At 42.8% G+C, this 22,712-nt stretch overlaps 1 protein-coding gene across 1 annotated transcript in view; it reads left to right on the forward strand.

The window, feature by feature from the left end:
* Positions 1 to 11,200, forward strand: part of CENPC (centromere protein C) — a 525,969-nt gene extending 514,769 nt beyond the window's left edge. Inside the window, exons 17-18 of the mRNA XM_075861598.1 lie at positions 9,302 to 9,392; positions 10,563 to 11,200. Of these exons, the coding sequence (XP_075717713.1) occupies positions 9,302 to 9,392; positions 10,563 to 10,648 (177 nt within the window). The 3' untranslated portion in view covers positions 10,649 to 11,200. The remainder of the gene's footprint in view (positions 1 to 9,301; positions 9,393 to 10,562) is intronic.
* Positions 11,201 to 22,712: the final 11,512 nt, after the last annotated feature.

Consider the following 22,712-nt stretch of genomic DNA (forward strand, 5'->3'; position numbering starts at 1 on the left):
AATTTGGGCTTTACTGTAATTTAATAATCCTCTTTATTACTATCATAATTAACAAGTTTAAAACATCTTCTAAATTATCTTTCAGGATTATTTATGAGCTATTATATATCCGTAAGTGTTAAATGGTTGCGGCCGTACGATATGTACTTATAAATAGCTGCTCAGTACAATAAGTAAAAAATTTGACATATATATTTGTGTCACATATAGCTGAACATTTTAAACAGTTTGTATGGAGAGATATTATTAATGCTTTCCACCAAGCATTTTATAATTATTTTAATAACAGTTTTTCAATGTGTATTTTTCAGTTTCATTTTTATGTTGCATAGCTCATTATCTGTCTCCCGTTTCGTTCATATCCGGTCTTTCGAATTCATTAGTTAAATGAATTCAGTAATTGCATATGCACTCCAATATAATACTGTAGAGCTCTCACAGAAGTGCGCATATTTGCTTACATAGTGATTGAATGAGAAAAAATATATATAACGAAATACTCACATTAAATGATTGCTATACATAAAATTCTTGTTATACCTTGTGTTTTTTACTTCAAGGTAAATCTCAAAATCACCTGTGTTTACCGGAACGCCCATACCGGATATAAACGCCGGGAACAGACATTGACTTTCATACATACCATGATTAAGGACACAGGATGTGTCTGAAACGCGTAGGCAAATAACCAATGCGATTCAACCCTTTTTGCACTTTGACATTTTAAAATTGTGTAATACAAATAAAATTGGAACCTCGATTCCTTTTACTAACCTTCAAGCACTGGATTACAGTCTCTTTTGCCTCTTCTGTCGTCTGCCGTCATTAATGCATAGATCCGTGTGCTATCTGAATGGGACACAACGAATGGTGAGCTGGAGGATTCCTCCTCCCCACCTTCAGCTCATGTTTTTCTGTTTAAAAATACTTCTCCTTGGCTAAAAAACACTCGTCCAAAATGCTAAGAATAGTACATAAATTGCACTGTGCATATTATGTATTTTTAAAAGCTTGCTCGTTATGCAGGGAAACATTATCATAACCAGAATACTGTGCAAGCTCTGTTCGCAGTTAATGTACTGGAAGTGAACAGTTGGGCCACTGGATCTGGGAGAATGGTCTTTTCCCCCATAAATCTTTCTTCAGATTTACCAGAAGTTGGGCAACCCATAGGTGGATCTCTTCTCGTCTCGTCTCAACCACAAGGGCTCAGCCTAGGTGGCCAGGGAGCGGGATTCCAGGGCCATTGCGTTCGACTACTTATTCACTCCTTAGAAGGGATTCTCTCTTCCTAATCTCATCACTCCTTTTCCGCTACTACCCAAAGTCCTCAAGGGAATCAAGGCAGAAGGCGTTCACGCGATCCTGGTGGCTCCGGACTGGCCTTGCCAGGCCTGTAACACCAACCTAGTCAACCTACTCAGTGACGCACCTAGGTGTCTACCGCTACGACCTTACCTCCAAGGTCCACTGTCTACCCCACTTTACCTCAGATTCATTTAATGGCATAAATGTTGAAGCTAGTCTTGATCAGAGTCTTGGCTTAGCTTTTCTTAAGGGTCAGGTCTCTGCTCTGTCTATTCTTCCCAGAAAACATTGTTCTATCGCTCTCAGGTAAAAACCTTTCTGCAAGGGGTGTCTCATGCTGTTCCTCCTTTTCGACGTCCCACTAAATCCTGGGATCTTAATCTGGTTCTGGGTGTCCCCTCCCATTAAACCCTTATGGGAAATTTCGCTACTTTCCTTGTGCCCATTACATCCATCAGACAGGTTTCGGAACTGGCTGCTCTGTTTTGCAAGTCTTATTTTCTGATTATCCATAAGGAAGTTGTGTTCTGTCCTCTCCCGTTCTTAATTCCAAAATTGTCTTTGCCTTTGACATCCATAAAGAGATTCCTTCCCTTTACCCCTTCACGTGCTCCCCGCCAATCGCTAAAACAAATCGGCAGAAGCGCTCTGGTGAGCGCTGTGCTGCTTAGTTTCTGATCAGCTTTCCTCTAAAAGCCGAGGGAGTTGTATATGGGCTCAATAGAAAGTCTATGAACCCGTACATCACTCGCTCCTCTTTCTGACGAAAGGCGATCGGAAATGAGGCGGCGCAGCGCTCACCTGAGGGCATAAGCCACTTCATTTTAGTGATCGTGGGGGGGGAGGGGGGTCTCCGTGTCGGACCCCCACTGATCAAAATCAATCATTTGTTTTTTTATTTTACTTGGTTTCTATCTATATTCAAAAATATCCTAAAATCTTACAGTTTTCACCCTTGCCGCTGAGCCTCAAAATTGACTTAAACTTCCAGTTCTGTAGAGGTCACTTCTCAGCAGACATGTCATTATCACAAGCAGGATTACAATGAAAGTTAACACCTCTATATACACACCCTTAACGTTGAAATTGCAGGATTAAGAAGGGTCATAAGCTTATGCAAATCGAGGAAGTAGCGGATGTTGCTAACATCTGCCAATGATCAGATTTTCAAGCACCTAGCTCCAATCTGTGGAATGAGGGAGTGGCATAAATGCTAAATTGAAAGCAAAGTTGCTGTTTTTTTAGCCACATGAAACCTCAAAAATCAGATCAAGTTGTGTGGGATGATTGTGTGATGCCTCCTGTTCGTCGACGTGCCAGTTTTCACCACTTGTCGCAAAATGAGACGGACAGAATCCTTGAACTGAGAGATCTTGGTTTATCACTCCGGCAGATTGCTACGCGCCTAGGCCACGATGTCAGCACTGTTCAATGTTGCCTGTCCAGGGAGTTGTGAGGACAACAACGAATGGGAATGACCGCAAGAGGTGCGCAGAGGCGAACCTCTGCACGGATGGATCATCCAAATTGGAAGACTGGCGTGTAGTAATCCTGTAATGATGGGGGTAGGGAAACAGACAAGTGAGCCCTAATCTACCCGCCACTCAGTCCCTGCCTACTTGCAACGACCCGCCCTAGGCGACGGGGTACAACTGGGCGACGGTCCCTACGCTCAATAATTGCACGACAGACAAGGCTACACAGAAGCAAGGGAAAAGGGGCAGTTGCCCACGGCAACACCGTGAGCAACAAGAGTGGTGAACGAGCCGAGTCAAACCAGGAGTGTACGAGGTACCAAACGCAGAGCAGGAGAGTAGTGAACAAGCCGAGTGAAACCAGGAGTGTACGAGATACCAAACGCAGAGCAGAAGAGCAGTCAGTAAGCCTGGGTCAATATGAAGCAGGGTCAAATAGTTCAAGAAGCTGCAGCAGGGCCAGGAAACCACACGAGAAGAATCACAAGCAAGGAGGAACAGGAAAGGCAGGTATAAATAGACAGAGGGCGGGAGCTAGCTCCGTCTGGCCAGGCTGTGATAGGCTCTCCCACTCCTAAGCCTGCCATCCTGAGTGGTGGAAGATGGAGTCAGTCTCACAGACATAGAAGCAGGTGCAGACTGATTACCTATGGGCGTAGACACAGAAGCTGAGCCTGGCAGATCCTTAACAGTACCCCCCCTTTTATGAGGGGCCACCGGACCCTTTCTAGATGGACCTGGTTTATTGGGGAAACGAAGGTGGAACCTCCTGACCAATACCCCAGCGTGAACATCTCGGGCGGGTACCCAAGTCCTCTCCTCAGGCCCGTATCCTCTCCAATGGACAAGGTACTGGAGGGAGCCTTGGACCATCTTGCTGTCCACAATCTTGGCCACCTCGAATACTACCCCCTCATGGGTGAGAACGGGGACAGGAGGTTTCCTCGAGGGAGCCAAGGACGGGGAGCAGCGTTTAAGGAGGGAGGCACGTCGTGTACTCGAAAAGATGGGGGCAACTCCAGTCAGAAGGAGACAGGATTGAGGACTTCAATGACCTTGTACGGCCCTATAAACCGGGGAGCAAACTTCTTGGACGGGACTTTAAGGCGCAAGTTCTTTAACGATAGCCACACCAGATCCCCGACCATAAACAAGGGGTTAGCAGAACGTCTTCTATCTGCCTGAGTTTTTTGTATGCTCTGTGACGCCTCTAGGTTCTTCTGAACCTGGGCCCAGACTGTGCACAGTTCCCGTTGAACCACCTTTACCTCGGGATTGTTGGAACTACCAGGTGAAACGGAGGAGAACCGTGGATTAAACCCAAAATTACAGAAAAAGGGGGAGACCCCTGACGAGTTACTGACCCGGTTATTAAGGGAAAATTCGGCGAGGGGAATGAATGAGACCCAATCATATTGACAGTCAGAGATAAAACACCTTAAATATTGTTCTAGAGATTGATTAGTCCTCTCATTTTGGCCATTAGTTTCAGGATGGAAGGCAGAGGAGAAGGACAGATCAATCTCCAACTTTTTACAGAAGGCTCTCCAAAACAAAGAAACAAATTGTACCCCTCTGTCAGAAACAATATTGACAGGGACCCCATGTAGACGCAGGATGTGTTTGACAAACAAGGTAGCTAACGTCTTAGCATTGGGTAGTTTCTTAAGGGGCACAAAGTGGCACATCTTACTGAAGCGGTCTACTACAACCCACACCACCGACTTGCCTTGAAATGGAGGCAAATCGGTGATAAAATCCATGGAGATATGGGTCCAAGGTCTCTGGGGAATGGGCAAAGAACGTAGTAAGCCCGCTGGTCGGGACCTGGGAGTCTTGGACCTAGCACAAACCTCACAAGCGGCGACGTAGGCCTTAACGTCTTTAGGCAACCCAGGCCACCAATAGTTTCTGGCAATGAGGTGCTTGGTACCCAGGATGCCTGGATGACCAGATAGTACGGAGTCATGATTTTCCCTAAGTAGCCTTAGCCGGAATTGCAGGGGAACAAACAGCTTGTTCTCAGGAAGGTTCCCGGGAGCTGTACCTTGATCAGCAGCAATTTCAGAGACTAAATCAGAATCAATAGAGGAAATGATTATACCTGGAGGCAAAATACAAGCAGGATCTTCCTCCGAGGGAGGGCTGGCCATGAAGCTTCGCGACAGTGCATCAGCCTTAATATTTTTAGACCCCAGCCCTATAGGTAACCAAACTGTTGAATCTGGTAAAAAATAATGCCCATCGAGCTTGTCTCGGGTTTAGCCTCCGGGCAGATTCTAGGAAAACCAGATTCTTGTGGTCGGTAAGGACCGTTACCTGGTGCCTAGCCCCCTCCAGGAAGTGGCGCCACTCTTCAAATGCCCATTTAATGGCTAAGAGTTCGCGGTTGCCAATATCATAGTTACTCTCAGTGGGCGAAAACTTCCTGGAGAAGTAGGCACAGGGACGGAGATGGGTGAGGGACCTGGTACCCTGGGACAAGACAGCCCCCACTCCCACCTCGGACGCGTCAACCTCCACGATAAATGGCTCCATTTGGTTGGGCTGAACCAGCACCGGGGCCGAGATAAAGCACTTCTTAAGGACCTCAAAAGCCTGGACAGCCTCAGGAGGCCAGCGGAGGAGATTAGCACCCTTGCGAGTGAGATCCGTAAGAGGCTTAGCGATGACCGAGAAGTTAGCAATAAATCTCCTGTAATAATTAGCGAAACCCCAAGAAGCACTGTAACGCCTTCAGGGAGGCAGGTTGGACCCATTCCGCCACAGCCTGGACCTTGGCGGGGTCCATGCGGAATTCATGAGGAGTGAGGATTTGACCCAAAAATGGTATCTCCTGCACCCCAAACACACATTTTTCGGTCTTCGCAAACAGTTTGTTTTCCCAAAGGACCTGGAGCACCTTCCTGACATGCTCAATGTGGGAGGACCAGTCCTTGGAAAACACAAGTATGTCATCAAGGTACACTACAAGAAATACCCCCAGGTAATCTCTTAAAATCTCATTTATGAAATTCTGGAAGACCGCGGGAGCATTACACAACCCAAAGGGCATGACGAGGTATTCGAAATGACCTTCGGGCGTGTTAAACGCAGTCTTCCACTCATCCCCCTCTTTGATGCGGATAAGGTTATACGCCCCCCGTAGATCAAACTTAGAGAACCATTGGGCCCCCAGAACCTGATTAAAGAGATCAGGAATCAAAGGAAGGGGATACTGGTTCCTTACAGTGACCTTATTCAAGTTACGGTAGTCAATGCATGGCCTAAGACAACCATCCTTCTTCCCTACGAAGAAGAAGCCAGCACCTACCGGAGAAGTAGAGGGGCGAATGTAACCCTTGGCCAGGCATTCCTGGATATACTCTCTCATGGCTTCACGTTCGGGACAAGAGAGATGAAATATCTTACCCTTAGGGAGCTTAGCTCCTGGTACCAAATCGATAGCGCAATCGTATTCTCTATGAGGAGGTAACACTTCGGAGGCCTCCTTAGAGAAAACATCAGCGAAGTCCTGAACAAACTCAGGTAGTGTGTTCACCTCCTCAGGGGGAGAAATATAATTAACGGAAAAACATGACGTCAAGCATTCATTACCCCATTTGGTAAGAACCCCAGTATTCCAGTCAAACGTGGGATTATGCAACTGCAACCAGGGAAGGCCTAAAACCAAAATCGGACGATAATCCCTGCATCAACAGTACAGAGCACTGCTCCAAATGCATGGAGCCAACAAGGAGTTCAAAAACAGGGGTATGCTGTGTAAAATAACCATTAGCAAGAGGAGTGGAGTCGATACCCACTACCAGGACAGGTTTAGGCAAATCAATCAAAGGCATAGCTAGAGACATAGCAAATTCCACAGACATGATATTAGCAGAAGACCCTGAATCCACGAAGGCACTGCCGGTAACAGACCTACCACCAAAAGAGACCTGAAAGGGAAGCAAGATTTTATTACGTTTCATATTTACGGGAAATACCTGTGCGCCCAAGTGACCTCCCCAATGATCACTTAGGCGCGGAAGTTTTCCGGCTGCTTATTCTTACGCCTAGGACAGGTGTTCACTTGATGCTTGTCATCCACACAATAGAAGCAGAGACCATTCTTCCTGCGGAACTCTCTACGTTTTTGGGGGGACACGGAGGCCCCGAGTTGCATAGGTACCTCCGAGTCTTCCGTGGAAGAACGAAGCAACGGAACCTCGGGAGGCATCATGGGGGAGTCAGAGGAGAAAACACAAAAACGTTCAAGTTGTCGTTCCCTGAGACGTCGGTCAAGTCGTACCGCTAAAGCCATAACCTGGTCTAGGGAGTCAGAAGAGGGATAGCTAACTAGCAGGTCTTTCAGGGCGTTCGACAAACCCAACCTAAACTGGCACCTTAAGGCAGGGTCATTCCACCGAGAAGTTACGCACCACTTTCTAAAGTCAGAGCAATACTCCTCAACAGGTCTCTTACCCTGACGTAAGGTCACCAGCTGACTCTCGGCAAAGGCAGTCCTGTCAGTCTTGTCATAAATGAGTCCGAGAGCAGAAAAGAAAAGATCAACGGAGGAAAGTTCAGGGGCGTCAGGAGCCAAGGAGAAGGCCCATTCTTGGGGCCCTTCCTGGAGCCGGGACATAATTATACCCACCCGCTGGCTCTCAGAACCTGAGTAGTGGGGCTTTAAGCGAAAATAGAACCTCTCCCGAAAGGAGAGAAAAGTCTTCCTGTCCCCTGAGAACCGGTCAGGCAAGTTGAGGTGGGGTTCAAGAGGTGAGGTGAGGGGCACTACCATGGTAGCATCAGGCTGGTTGACCCTCTGAGCCAGGGCCTGGACCTGTAGGGAGAGACCCTGCATTTGCTGGTCCAGGGTCTCAAGGGGGTCCATAGTAGTGTCAGGGACCAGGGTAGACTAGGTATATGGGCTTGTGATTATGTAATGACGGGGGTAGGGAAACGGACAAGTGAGCACTAATCTACCCGCCACTCTGTCCCTGCCTACTTGCAACGACCCGCCCTAGGCGACGGGTTACAACTGGGCGGCGGTCCCTACGCTCAGTAAGTGCAAGAGACAAACAGACAAGGGAACACAAAGCAAAGGGAAATGGGGCAGTTGCCCACGGCAATACCGTGAGCAACAAGAGTGGTGAACGAGCCGAGTCAAACCAGGAGCGCACGAGGTACCAAACGCAGAGCAGGAGAGTAGTCAGAAAGCCAGGGTCAGTATGGAGCAGGATCAAATAGTTCAAGAAGCTGCAGCAGGGCCAGGAAACCACACGAGAAGAATCACAAGCAAGGAGGAACAGGAAAGGCAGATATAAATAGACAGAGGGCGGGAGCTAGCTCCGTCTGGCCAGGCTGTGATAGGCTCTCCCACTCCTAAGCCTGCCATCCTGAGTGGTGGGAGATGGAGTCAGTCTCACAGACATATTAGCAGGTGCAGAATGATTACCTATGGGCGTAGACACAGAAGCTGAGCCTGGCAGATCCTTAACAAATCCATTCTGTACTGCAAGTCAAATCAGATGTCACATACCAAGCCTAGGGCAGCAACCAGTGTCGACACAAATCATCAGAAGGCGTTTGAACAACATTGGGCTACGAGCCAGACGTCTAGCTACATGTGTTCCTTTGACCACACTCCACCACTCTCAAAGGCTAACATGGTGCACAGCAAGACCGCAATTGAGGCCGGAATGGAGGTCTATTCTCTTCAGCGATGGCCTAAATGTGCTACCATGGCCTGCAGAGTCTCCGGACTTGTCTCCCATCGTGCACATCTGGGACATCTGCAATTGTAAAGGGAGCTGCCAGCAGCCAATCTTGATGATTTGCGTGCCCAAGTCCATTCAGCATGCTATAACATTCCTCAGAAAACCATTGATGACCACATTGATAGCATGCCAAGAAGTATGAGCGCTTGTATTTCTGCACATTGCACTGATACCCGATACTGAATAAATCAAGATGTTTGGAATATTTTGTTTCCATTTCTTTATCATTTGTATATCATTAGCACGTCTATCGATCCTGTGATTTCCAGAATTCCAAAACTTTTCCTCCTTGGTGTTGTAATTTCAATGTTGAGGAGTGTAGATAACACAGGATCCACCATTGTTAATAGGCGTTGGATACAGCTCTCTTCCTATCCCTTCCTGCACAACGAACGATTAACAGTTCACAGAGCATGCCTAGAAAACTCTCCCATAGAAGTCAATGGGTCACCACCTGTGCACAGGTTCCTATGGTCCATGTGGCTGCTGTAAAGCATATCTCTAAGTGCGGTTAACAGCAGCTCAGACAAGATGGCTGCCCCGATAATCATGTACAGATAATAGAATATAAAAACCTACAATCAAAAATTAAACTATTGTTTGACTTTTAATTATGAAAAAAATCTATAGGTAACATTTTCCCTTTCATTTCAAATAATTTGTCCTTTGCTTATTTCAACAAAATAAGTCTAGATGACTAATTACTAATAGGTTGTTATTGAGTTATTTCAAATGGTTGTATGTCTTCGTTATTTATAGATTTATTATGTCGAACAAGGTCGAGTGAAGCTTAGTCTCCATGAATCAGAGAGGATTTTAAAGGATGGAGACTTCTTTTTCATTCCTCCAGGTAAAAAAATAATTAACTTTAGTTTTTATTCTTAAGACCTAAGCTATAGAGAACTACTAAAGGTGTACATTGAAAATATAAAAAACTTTTTCTGCTGACCTATAGTCTCTTAACCAGTTCAGGACCGGGCTATTTTGCGCCTTCAGGACCAGACACCGTTTAGCCCTTTTTAGCACGTGTTAGTTAAATGGTTATAACTTTTTTATTTGTTGGGCTAATGACGTGATTTTTTGCAATGTTTTTTCCGTAGACAATGCAGGTTTCTTTTTTTATAATTTTTATACACACCTTTTTTGCTATTTTAGAATTTTTATTCATAAAGTTTGAAAATAATATAAAAAAATAAGCTTTTTCACGTTTCAGCTATTTTTTTTTTGTAATAACATAGTTTTTCCCTACAATAGACCTTTTATTTGTGATCATCATTGTCTACCATAAATTTTAATATATTACATGTCTATATTTGGGTAATTTGGTCAGCGCTAGCGTTCCAACAATGATTGCCGGGGGGGACGGGACATTTTTTTGGGGGGTGGGTATTTTATGTGTATTTAGGATTAATTTTTTTTTGCACTTCACGTTACTATTTTATTATTACTATGGTCTGTCCCTCAAAGGTCAAAAAAGACCTTTGGGGAACTTTATATATTTTTTTTCTTTCTTTTACACCATCTTTTCCACTGTAACTGGGGCTGCACAGCAGCCCCAGTTACGGGGGAAATCAGCCCTCTCATACTGACGATTGTCACTAATAGGGCTGTGCTGGGTCTTGTAAGACCCAGCAGCAGTCTCTCAGTAACGGCACCTGGCGATCACAAATTACAAAATCCCGTTCTTGTGCGTTGATGTCCTCTTCTGGTGTGTGCGTACAAAGGGACACCGGATTATTATGATAAAAGGCACAAAATGTTTGCAGACCGTTATTTACAGTTATAGGAGGAGTTTAGGAGAGGGGATAACGCCAATTAACTTTTTATAGCAGTGGCCAGTGAGGGATAAGTAACGTTCAATAGGTGAAATGCTGGTGACAGGTTCCCTTTAATGTTTTGGGAGGGAAAGAAAAATCAACAGCACTCTAAACCATGACTCGTTGTCGAATTTTCAGACTTGTAATGTTTTGACTGCAAAAGCCAATAGTATTTAGTTTATTAAAACATCTTTGTTTTTCAGGCAATAGTTGGACTATCGACAATCTTCAAGACAAGGAAGCCGTGTTGGTCTACAATTTTGTTAAAATACACAAACACTTAACGTGATGTTGGTATCTGACTAGACTGACTTTTATTAGTGCTCCAGTGCATCTAAAATAAAAAAGTAGGCATTAAAATATTATACAATTTGTGAACACCGCTCTCATGCAGATCTACGTGTCTCCGTAGAAACCAAGTATATACAGTCCCTGTGTATAGTCGGATCTTAGTCTTGTTACTCCCTTCCATCTGACCCCTCTTCTACTTTCTGTAAGTAAGCAAAAATGGTGGCAGATGGGTAGTTGGTTTCCATGGAGACACCTTGGCCTGCATATTCGCTATATGTACAAAACACTTGTATTTGATTTATTGAGACTATTTAAAACTTCAATTGAAGCAATAAAATAAATGGGTTGCAAAAAAGCCCATAGCCTTTAAAGGGGTTCTACTTTAAGAGAAAAAAAAACAAACTAAAGTTGCTCTTTAATATAAATCTCATTTCTTTTTTTGCTCCGTTTTCCCATTCATTGCATTCAGTCATCAAAACATTGGATATTTTTAAAGAGAACCTTTCACCTGCCCATACATGTGCAGCATGTAATAGGCAGGGCTGCACAAACCCTGGGGCACGTTAATTAGATATAGGTGCCGTTATATTTGGTGCCCGATGTTTAAATAACCCCCTGAACGGTCAATGGGGCGTGTAATTGGCATGGTGGCGTGTAACATCGCTGTGTCACTGTCCAATCAGCTACGGACATTGTCACAGCCAGAAAGAGGAGAGCGTGTGCACGCGCAGCTCGGAGCTGTGCACGCACGCTCTCGCTCTTCAGCTTTCAGCAGAGAAGGACGACAAGACTGTGACCTCTCGCGAGTGATCACAGTCTTGTCGTTCTTCCCTGCCGAGAGCTGAAGTGAGTGAGCTGCGCGTGCACACGCTCTCCTCTCTCCAGCTCTTGCTGTGACACGACACTGTTTATAGCTGATTGGACAGTGTCACAGCGATGTTACACGCCCCCATGCCAATTACAGGCCCCATTGACCGTTCAGAGGGTTATTTAAATATTGGGCGCCAAATATAACTGCACCGATATCTAAATAACGGAGGAGGATAGGAAAAATATGTGCCCCAGGGTTTGTGCAGCCCTGCCCACTACATGCTGCACATGTATGGGGAGGTGAAAGGTTCTCTTTTCGTTTTTGTTTTCCATGGTTACATCCAGGAAGCTGGACTTCCATTGTTTTGACTTTGCCATTTTTGCTTTAATTGTAATAACAAAAAGTGTTCTTAAAGTACTATATTACTTGTGTGAAGTTTAGTTTTATATATTAGTATCCGGTATAGATTAGGGGACATATTGTAGTTAAATTCATTCATATATGCATGTTCTTGGTCTTTGCCATAGAAGCAGAAATATAAACCTACATTGTTATATATTCCTAGCTGTATTCAAAGAACTTGAAAACAAGTAGAAATTAGGTTTTCCTAATTTTTCCTGTCACGACTATATTACTTTGTGTATAAAGTGTAGCATCCCTCTACATGGCAGAGATTTGTTGCTGGAAAGTAATAAAAAAATAAATAAATAGATCTCCTCTTCATAAATTGCACTGTATAGTTATAAAAAGGTATGTTATGTAAATTAGGTGCATCTTTGTTATTTATATTGTTTTGTGAAAATGTTTTTTATTTGTAATTTAAAATTTGAAAAAAAATTGTGATGGATTTCGGTTCTTGTCTCCACTTAAAAGAGAAAATTTACCCTGGTATATAACACAAATTCACCTATGAAAAGCTAACCAGCTATTAGAATTTATGTTTTTAATATTGCTAAGGAACCGCAGTACAGTTACGTCGCGGTGATGGCACGGCCTCAAAACCTGAGCCCCCATAATCACTAGCAGGTGTCCGCTATATATTACAGCTGACATGTTGCGGTAATAGCCAGGATCCAAGCTAGCGCCGATCCGGCCGATTAACCCCTTAGATGCCGCAGTCAGTAGCGACTGGCATCTTAGTGGTTTGTAGCTTCTATGGCAACCGGAGGCCTAACAATGGCCTCCAGGTCTGGCAGAGGCAGATGCTAATAGGTTTTCTGTCAGTGTAAAACTGACAGTTCTAATACATTGCACTGCAAAGGTAGTGCAATGTATTAAAATAGCGATTAGGGGTTCAGGCCTATATATCCCCTAGTGAGACTAAAAAAAAAAGAGTTGAAATTTTTTTATAAAAATGTACAAAAATAAAAAAGTTTCAAGTTGAAAAAAAAATAAATCGCAGTTATTTCCATAATAGGTCTGTAACGACCCAAACCATAAAACTATCACGTTATTTATCCCGCACAGTGGATGCCGTAAAAAATATGAACAATAATGCCAGAATTAGGTTTTTTGTCACATCTACTCAAAAAAACTGAAATAAAAAAGGGATTAAAAAGACCCATTTGCTCCAAATTGATACTAATAAAAACTACTGCTTGTCCCGCAAGAAAACAAGGCCTCACAAAGCTGTGTCGACTTAAAAATGAGAAGTTATGGCTCTTAGAATATGGCGACACAGTAAACTCCTCAGCCTTGTCCTATGTCCAGGCAAAAGATTAGTGCCACATGTGGGTTGTTTCTAAAACCGCGAAACACATCCTAATAATTAAAGAGCTGTCTTTTCACAGTGGCACAAGCAGAAAACGACATATTGGACACTAACTTGTGGAAATGCTCATCTCATTGTGAAATATTTTGTATTGCACGTTTTATTGAAAAGATTACCCCTTGATGCACCAGGACGTAGCGGTACGTCATGCATTGCAAAGCTTTAATGCACTGGGACGTACTGGTGCGTCATTGATTTAAACTGTCACCTTGTCAAAGGTCAGGGTGGCAGAGCTGTGCCATCAACTGTTTGACAGTTGATCGGCACAGTAAGACGGCAGGGAACCAATCACAGCGGTCCCTTGCCGGCGATCACTGTGATTGGTCAGTCACAGCAGACTGACCAATCACAGCTCCTTGAGAATGAGTATGTGATGGAGCTGGCTCAGAAGCTGAGCCAGCGCCATCACCACTGGCTGTCGGCTGTATATTTCTGCCGACACCCTGTTGTAACGGCCAGGACTGGAGCTAGGCGCTGATCCGGCTGATTAACCCCTTAGATACAGCGATCACTGCATCTGAGTGGTATTTAGCCTATCGGCACCCCTAATGTGTGCCATGGCCGCAGGTGTCAGCGATTTGTCATAGCTGACATCCTGCTGTAACTGCCAGGACCGGAGCTAGGCTCAGATTCGGCCGATTAACCCCTTAGATGCAGCGATAAAAAGCGATCACTGCATCTAGGTGGTTAGAACGCACCCGATGGTTGTTAATGGCAACGATCGGCACGATGTTTCCTATGGCAACCGGAGGCAACTATGTCCTCCTAGTACGGAAGCCTATTAGGCCACGCTGAGAGGCGAAGCCTAATAGGCTTGCTGTGTGTGAATAGCTGAGTTCAAAGTTTGAAGTTAAAAAAGCAATAACTGCCTTTTTTTCCCATAATAAGTCTTTTATTATAGGAAAAAATGGAAAACAAATAAAAAAACGACCCGAACTCTAAAAATATCACGCTATTTTACTGGCACGATGAACACCGTAAAAAAATTTAAAAAGCAATTACAGAATCGCTGTTTTTTGGTCACCACCCCTCGCAAAACAGAATTTAAAAAAAGTGATAAAAATGGTGCATGTACCCCAAAATTATACTATTACAAAACCACAGCCCGTCCCGCAAAAAACAAGCCCTCCCACAGCATTTTTGACGAAAAATAAAAAAGTTCTGTCTCTCAGATGATGGTGATAAAAAATTTTTTTATTTGAAACCAAAGTGATTTTATTGTGCAAACGCTGTAAAACATATTAAAACGATACACATTTGGTATCGCCGTAATCGCATTGACCCGCAGAATAAAGTAAATGTAAATTATAGCGCACGGTGAACGGCGTAAAAAATCAGAATTGCTGGTTTTTGGTGAGCTTGCTTGCCAAAAACTGAAATAAAAAGTGATAAAAAAAATTGCATGTACCCCAAAATGGTACCAATGAGATTGTCCCCCAACAAATAAGCCAGAATATGGTGATGCAAAATATGCAGATTGTTCCAAAAGCGGATAAGATTGGGCACAATTTATCAGTGCGACACCGGCCACATATCTATGAATTATTTACCGCATTATTATACCACCCTATTATGCCCTGATATTCTCTGTCCAGCTTACATATGCCCCCACATTATAAACTGAAATGCCGGGGTGTGGCTTGGTAATGGATCTAAGCTAAACAGTGAAGCAGTAAGGCTGGATTCACACGAGCACATTACGTCCGTAATGGACGGAACGTATTTCGGCCGTAAGTCCCGGACCGAACACAGTGCAGGGAGCCGGGCTCCTAGCATCATAGTTCTGTACGATGCTAGGAGTCCCTGCCTCACTGCAGGACAACTGTCCCATACTGAAAACATGATTACAGTACGGGACAGTTGACCGGCAGCGAGGCAGGGACTCCTAGCATCGTACATACAGTGAAGGAAATAAGTATTTGATCCCTTGCTGATTTTGTACGTTTGCCCACTGTCAAAGACATGAACAGCCTAGAATTTTTAGGCTAGGTTAATTTTACCAGTGATAGATAGATTATATAAAAAAAAAAAAAAAGAAAATCACATAGTCAAAATTATATATATTTATTTGCATTGTGCACAGAGAAATAAGTATTTGATCCCTTTGGCAAACAAGACTTAATACTTGGTGGCAAAACCCTTGTTGGCAAGCACAGCAGTCAGACGTTTTTTGTAGTTGATGATGAGGTTTGCACACATGTTAGATGGAATTTTGGCCCAATCCTCCTTGCAGATCATCTGTAAATCATTAAGATTTCGAGGCTGTCGCTTGGCAACTCGGATCTTCAGCTCCCTCCATAAGTTTTCGATGGAATTAATGTCTGGAGACTGGCTAGGCCACTCCATGACCTTAATGTGCTTCTTTTTGAGCCACTCCTTTGTTGCCTTGGCTGTATGTTTCGGGTCATTGTCGTGCTGGAAGACCCAGCCACGAGCCATTTTTAATGTCCTGGTGGAGGGAAGGAGGTTGTCACTCAGGATTTGACGGTACATGGCTCCATCCATTCTCCCATTGATGCGGTCCTGTGCCCTTAGCAGAGAAACACCCCCAAAACATAATGTTTCCACCTCCATGCTTGACAGTGGGGATGGTGTTCTTTGGGTCATAGGCAGAATTTTTCTTCCTCCAAACACGGCGAGTTGAGTTAATGCCAAAGAGCTCAATTTTTGTCTCATCCGAGCACAGCACCTTCTCCCAATCACTCTCAGAATCATCCAGATGTTCATTTGCAAACTTCAGACGGGCCTGTACATGTGCCTTCTTGAGCAGGGAGACCTTGCGGGCACTTCAGGATTTTAATCCATTACGGCGTAATGTGTTACCAATGGTTTTCTTGGTGACTGTGGTCCCAGCTGCCTTGAGATCATTAACAAGTTCCCCCTGTGTAGTTTTCGACTGAGCTCTCACCTTCCTCAGGATCAAGGATACCCCACAAGGTGAGATTTTGCATGGAGCCCCAGATCGATGTCGATTGACAGTCATTTTGTATGTCTTCCATTTTCTTACTATTGCACCAACAGTTGTCTCCTTCTCACCCAGCGTCTTACTTATGATTTTGTAGCCCATTCCAGCCTTGTGCAGGTCTATGATCTTGTCCCTGACATCCTTAGAAAGCTCTTTGGTCTTGCCCATGTTGTAGAGGTTAGAGTCAGACTGATTAATTGAGTCTGTGGACAGGAGTCTTTTATACAGGTGACCATTTAAGACAGCTGTCTTTAATGCAGGCACCAAGTTGATTTGGAGCGTGTAACTGGTCTGGAGGAGGCTGAACTCTTAATGGTTGGTAGGAGATCAAATACTTATTTCTCTGTGCACAATGCAAATAAATATATATAATTTTGACTATGTGATTTTCTGTTGTTTTTTTTTAAAATATAATCTATCTCTCACTGGTAAAATTAACCTAGCCTAAAAATTCTAGACTGTTCATGTCTTTGACAGTGGGCAAACTTACAAAATCAGCAAGGGATCAAATACTTATTTCCTTCACTGTAACTATGATGCTAGGAGCCCGGCTCCCTGCACTGTGTTCGGTCCGGGACTTCCGGACGAAATACGTTCCGTCCATTACGGACGTAACATGGTCGTGTGAACCCCTGATGCCTTCCTATGCCTTCATGCTGAATTAAAGTACTGGCCACACATGATTACGAACCTGTACCGTGCTGTGTAGGAGCAGCCTATTTTTTGCTCGATTTCTATCACTATCTCTTATGTCTTGCTCCAACTGACTTAGGGCTGCATGTCTGGTCTGGTCTGGTCTTGTAATATCTGATGTCTGGCAACTGAGGTCTATGATCGGGTGAGCACTGGAACAAGGCTTTGGGAGTCTGCTGTTGGATGCTGGACGCTGTGCATTAGATATTAGACTTTAACAGACGCTAGCACCCGCTGATCTATGTTGGAGGAGGAAACTGGAACCGGTGATTGGAATTAAGAGCTTGGTGTGTGTCAGATCTGTCTAGATTCATGATACATGTTTCTAGATTCCTGATACATGATTCTAGATTCATGAGATACATGATTCTAGATACATGATACATATAATGAATCTAGAATCATGTATCATAAATCTAGAATCTTGTATCGTAAATCTAGACCCATGTATCGTAAATCTAGAAACATACAGATGAAAACAAGGTGACATATATGCACATAAACACAAAAAAAGGCCATACTTACAAAAGGACACAGACAGGTCAGAAACGCTGATGGAGAGTGAACAGGTGCATTAAATAATAATAGCCACTCCCACTAGCCTTGAGGGGAGTGGCATGTGGTGCATGGGAAAAATAATAAATGAATAATAATATGAGTGAAATATAGGGGGCAGTAATGAGTATAGTGCCTAAATAAAAATAATAAATGAATAGTGGGGTGCAAGTGTGTGAAGCATGGAGGGATAATGTGTAAATCATGAGGCACAGCGTGTATAGCCAGGTAGAAGCTTATTTGTAACGCCTTGATAGTACATAGAGCGGGCTACCCTGCTTGCTATGCCAAACAATAACACACCATACTCTCCCAGCATCAAAGACCCGGCTGTGTCCAAAAGAAGCAAATATAATGCAAGTAAGCATGAAAAATACCTGGGGTATTAGTAATCATTTTGGCCAAAAAGGACACAATCTCGCAATCCACAACAAGGATCCCCAGACTTGCGAGTCCCTAACTGGAATCTAATGTTTCTGACCTGTCTGTGTCCTTTTGTAAGTATGGCCTTTTTTTGTGTTTTTAGATTCTTGATACAGGATTCATGATAAATGATTCTACAGGGTGGGCCATTTATATGAATACACCTAAATAAAATGTGAATGGTTGGTGATATTAACTTCCTGTTTGTGCCACATTACTATATGGGAGGGGGGAAACTTTTCAAGCTGGGTGTTGACCATGGCAGCCATTTTGAAGTCGGCCATTTTGTATCCAACTTTCGTTTTTTCAATGGGAAGAGGGTCATGTGACATCAAACTTATCGAGAATTTCACAAGAAAAACAATGGTGTGCTTGGTTTTAACGTTACTTTATTCTTTCATGAGTTATTTACAAGCTTCTCTTTGTTTACAGCCATTGACATGTCGCAGAGGTTAACACGTGAGGAGCGGATAGAAATTGTGTTGATGTCTGGTGAACGCAGTCCCCGGGTCATTGCAGCAGATTTCAATGCAAGACACCCTACGAGACCACCCATCTCCCATGCTACAGTTTGCAAACTGCTTGCCAAGTTTCGTGAAACTGGTTCAGTGTTGTATTTGCCCAAATGTGGACGCATGAAAACTGTCACTAATGAAGAAACATCAGTGGCTGTCCTAGCTTCATTCAGCAAGAGCCCACAGCATAGCTCTCGCCTCATGTCACTGGAGAGTGGCATCAGTCGAACATCCCTACGGCGGATATTAGCTACTCACAAATGGCACCCTTACAAACTCCAGCTGCTGCTCCATCTCAACGAGGATAACCCAGATCGGCGCACTGAATTTGCAGAATGGGCAAAACAAAAATTGAAACAGGACCCTCAGTTTACACAGAACATTTTGTTCAGTGATGAGGCAAACTTTTATGTGAATGGTGAAGTTAACAAACAAAACCACCGCTATTGGTCTGACACTAACCCACATTGGATAGATCCCTCCAAGACTGTTGGAACACAAAAATTTATGGTATGGTGTGGTATATGGGGTACAAAGATAGTGGGGCCATTCTTCATCAATGGAAACCTCAAGGCCACGGGATATCTGAAATTGCTACATGATGTTTTTCCCTCTTTATGCACTGAAGCTGGCACATTCCCTGAGTTTTTCCAGCAAGATGGTTCACCACCACATTATGGGTGTCAGGTCCGAGCATTCCTAGATAAACAGTTTCCTGGAAAGTGGATTGGTCGTCGTGGGCCAGTTGAATGGCCCCCTAGGTCTCCCGATCTGACCCCCTTAGACTTTTATCTTTGGGGTCATCTGAAGGCAATTGTCTATGCTGTGAAGATACGAGATGTGCAGCAACTGAAACTACGGATACTGGAAGCCTGTGCTAGCATTTCTTATGCGGTGTTGCTATCAGTCTGTGAAGAGTGGGAGAAGAGGGTTGCATTGACAATCCAACACAATGGGCAGCACTTTGAACACATTTTATAAGTGGTCAGAAACTTGTAAATAACTCATGAAAGAATAAAAGGAACGTTAAAACCAAGCACACCATTGTTTTTCTTGTGAAATTCTCGATAAGTTTGATGTCACATGACCCTCTTCCCATTGAAAAAACTAAAGTTGTATACAAAATGGCCGACTTCAAAATGGCTGCCATGGTCAACACCCAGCATGAAAAGTTTCCCCCCTCCCATATACTAATGTGCCACAAACAGGAAGTTAATATCACCAACCATTCCCATTTTATTTAGGTGTATCCATATAAATGGCCGACCCTGTAGATTCATGATGCATGATAAATGATTCTAGATTCATGATTCGTGATACATAATGATTCATGATTAATGATTCATGATACATGATTTATTCATGATTCAAGATTCATGATACATGATTCATTATTCATGACACATGAATCATGATTCATGATACATAATTCTAGATTCCGGATACATGAATCATGATTCATGAATCTAGAATCATGTATCATGAATCTAGAATGACGAATCATTATGTATCACGAATCATTATGAATCATGTATCATGAATCTAGAATCATTTATCATGTAGCATGTATAATGAATCATAAATCATTTATCATGAATCATGTATCTAGAATCTTGTGTCATGTGTCTTGAATCTTGTATCATGATTCATGTATCATGAATCTAGATTCATGATACATGATTCAATGATACATGATTCAATGATTCATGATAAGAATCATGTATCAAGTATCATTAATCATGTGATTTCTAGATTCATGATGCATGATTCTAGATTTATGATGCAGGATACATTATTCACGATACATGATACATGATTCTAGATTCATTATAAATGATTCTAGATTTATGATACATTATTCTAGATTTATGATACATGAATTATGATTCATGATTAATAATTTGTGATTCTAGATTCATGATACATGATTCTAGATTCACAATACATGATACATGATTAATGATTTGTGATTCTAGATTCATGATACATAATTCTAGATTCATCATACATGATTCATTATTCAAGATTCATGATACAAGATTCTAGATTTATGATACATGATTCATGACGCATGATACATGATTCAAGATTCATCATACATATAGTTACATAGTTACATAGTTAGTACGGCTGAAAAAAAGACACATGTCCATCAAGTCCAACCAAGGGAAGGGAAAAGGGAAGGAAAAATTTCTACACATAGGAGCTAATATTTTTTTGTTCTAGGAAATTATCTAACCCTTTTTTAAAGCCATCTACTGTCCCTGCTGTGACCAGCTCCTGCGGTAGGCTATTCCATAGATTCACAGTTCTTACTGTAAAGAAGCCTTGTCGCCTCTGCAGCTTGAACCTTTTTTTCTCCAGACGGAGGGAGTGCCCCCTTGTTTTTTGAGGGGGTTTTACAAGGAACAGGATATCACCATATTTTTTGTATGTGCCATTAATATATTTATATAAGTTAATCATGTCCCCCCTTAGTCGTCTTTTTTCAAGGCTAAATAGGTTTAATTCTTTCAATCTTTCCTCATAACTTAAATTCTCCATGCCCCTTATTAGCTTCGTTGCTCTTCTTTGTATTTTTTCCAACTCCAGGGCATCCTTTCTATGAACTGGAGCCCAGAACTGAACTGCATATTCTAGATGGGGCCTCACTAATGCTTTGTAAAGTGGCAATATTACATCTCTGTCCCGCGAGTCCATGCCTCTTTTAATACACGACAATATCTTGCTGGCCTTTGAAGCAGCTGATTGACACTGCATGCTGTTATTGAGTTTATGATTTACAAGAACACCCAGATCCTTCTCAACAAGTGAATCCGCCAGTGTAGCTCCCCCTAGGACATATGATGCATGCAGGTTGTTGGTACCCAGATGCATAACTTTACATTTATCTACATTAAACTTCATTTGCCAAGTGGACGCCCAAACACTTAGTTTGTTTAAATCTGCCTGCAATTCACAAACATCTTCCATAGTCTGAACTATATTACATAGCTTGGTGTCATCTGCAAAAATAGAAATAGTGCTATTAATCCCATCCTCTATATCATTAATAAATAAGTTGAATAATAGTGGTCCCAGCACTGAACCCTGGGGTACACCACTTATAACCGGTGACCATTCAGAGAAGGAATCATTGACCACAACTCTCTGGATACGGTCCTTGAGCCAATTCTCAATCCAATTACAAACTATATTTTCTAAATCTATAGTCCTTAATTTACCCATTAGGCGTCTATGGGGGACAGTGTCAAATGCCTTTGCAAAGTCCAAAAACACTAAATCCACAGCGGCCCCTCTGTCTAGACTTCTGCTTACCTCTTCATAAAAACAGATTAGGTTAGTTTGACAACTTCTGTCCTTAGTAAAACCATGCTGGCTGTCACTTATAATGCTATTTATTGTCACATAATCCTGTATATAGTCCCTCAATAGCCCCTCAAACATTTTCCCCACGATGGATGTTCAGCTTACTGGTCTATAATTACCCGGGGAAGACCTAGAGCCCTTTTTGAAAATAGGCACCACATTTGCCCTGCGCCAGTCCCTTGGCACTATACCAGTCACTAGAGATTCTCTGAATATTATGAAAAGGGGGACAGAAATAACTGAACTAAGCTCTTTAAGAATTCTAGGGTGTAACCCATCTGGTCCCGGAGCCTTGTGCACATTTATTTTATTTAATTTAGCTTGGACCATCTCTACATTCATCCAATTCAGTATATCAGCCGATATATTAACAGCACTGGCACCGGCTACATCAGCTGCTCTTTCTTCAGTTGTATATACAGAGCTAAAGAACCCATTTAGTAACTCTGCCTTCTCTTGATCCCCTGTGACCAACTCCCCATTACCACTATCTAGGGGTCCTACATGTTCAGACCTTGGCTTTTTTGCATTTATATGCTTGAAGAATTTTTTAGGATTTGTTTTACTATCCTTGGCCACCTGCCTTTCATTTTGTATTTTTGCTAATTTTATTACATTTTTACAGATTTTATTAAGCTCTTTATATTTTACAAAGGCTACAGCTGTACCCTCAGATTTGTATTTTTTAAATGCCCTTTTTTTGTCATGTATTGCCCCTTTCACAGAAGGTGTAAGCCATGTGGGGTTTAATTTGAGTCGTTTATACTTATTACCTGTAGGAATAAATTTTGCACTATAATAACTCAAAGTAGATTTGAAAATCTCCCATTTATCATTTGTTCCATTATTTGACATTAGTTCTTCCCAGTCCATATCCTGAATTGCAGCCCTCATCCTGGGGAAATTGGCTTTCTTAAAATTAAATGTTTTTGCCCTCCCAGCCTGCGTTTGTTTTTTACA

Source organism: Rhinoderma darwinii, chromosome 1 (assembly GCF_050947455.1).
Source record: "Rhinoderma darwinii isolate aRhiDar2 chromosome 1, aRhiDar2.hap1, whole genome shotgun sequence".
NCBI lineage: Eukaryota > Metazoa > Chordata > Amphibia > Anura > Rhinodermatidae > Rhinoderma > Rhinoderma darwinii.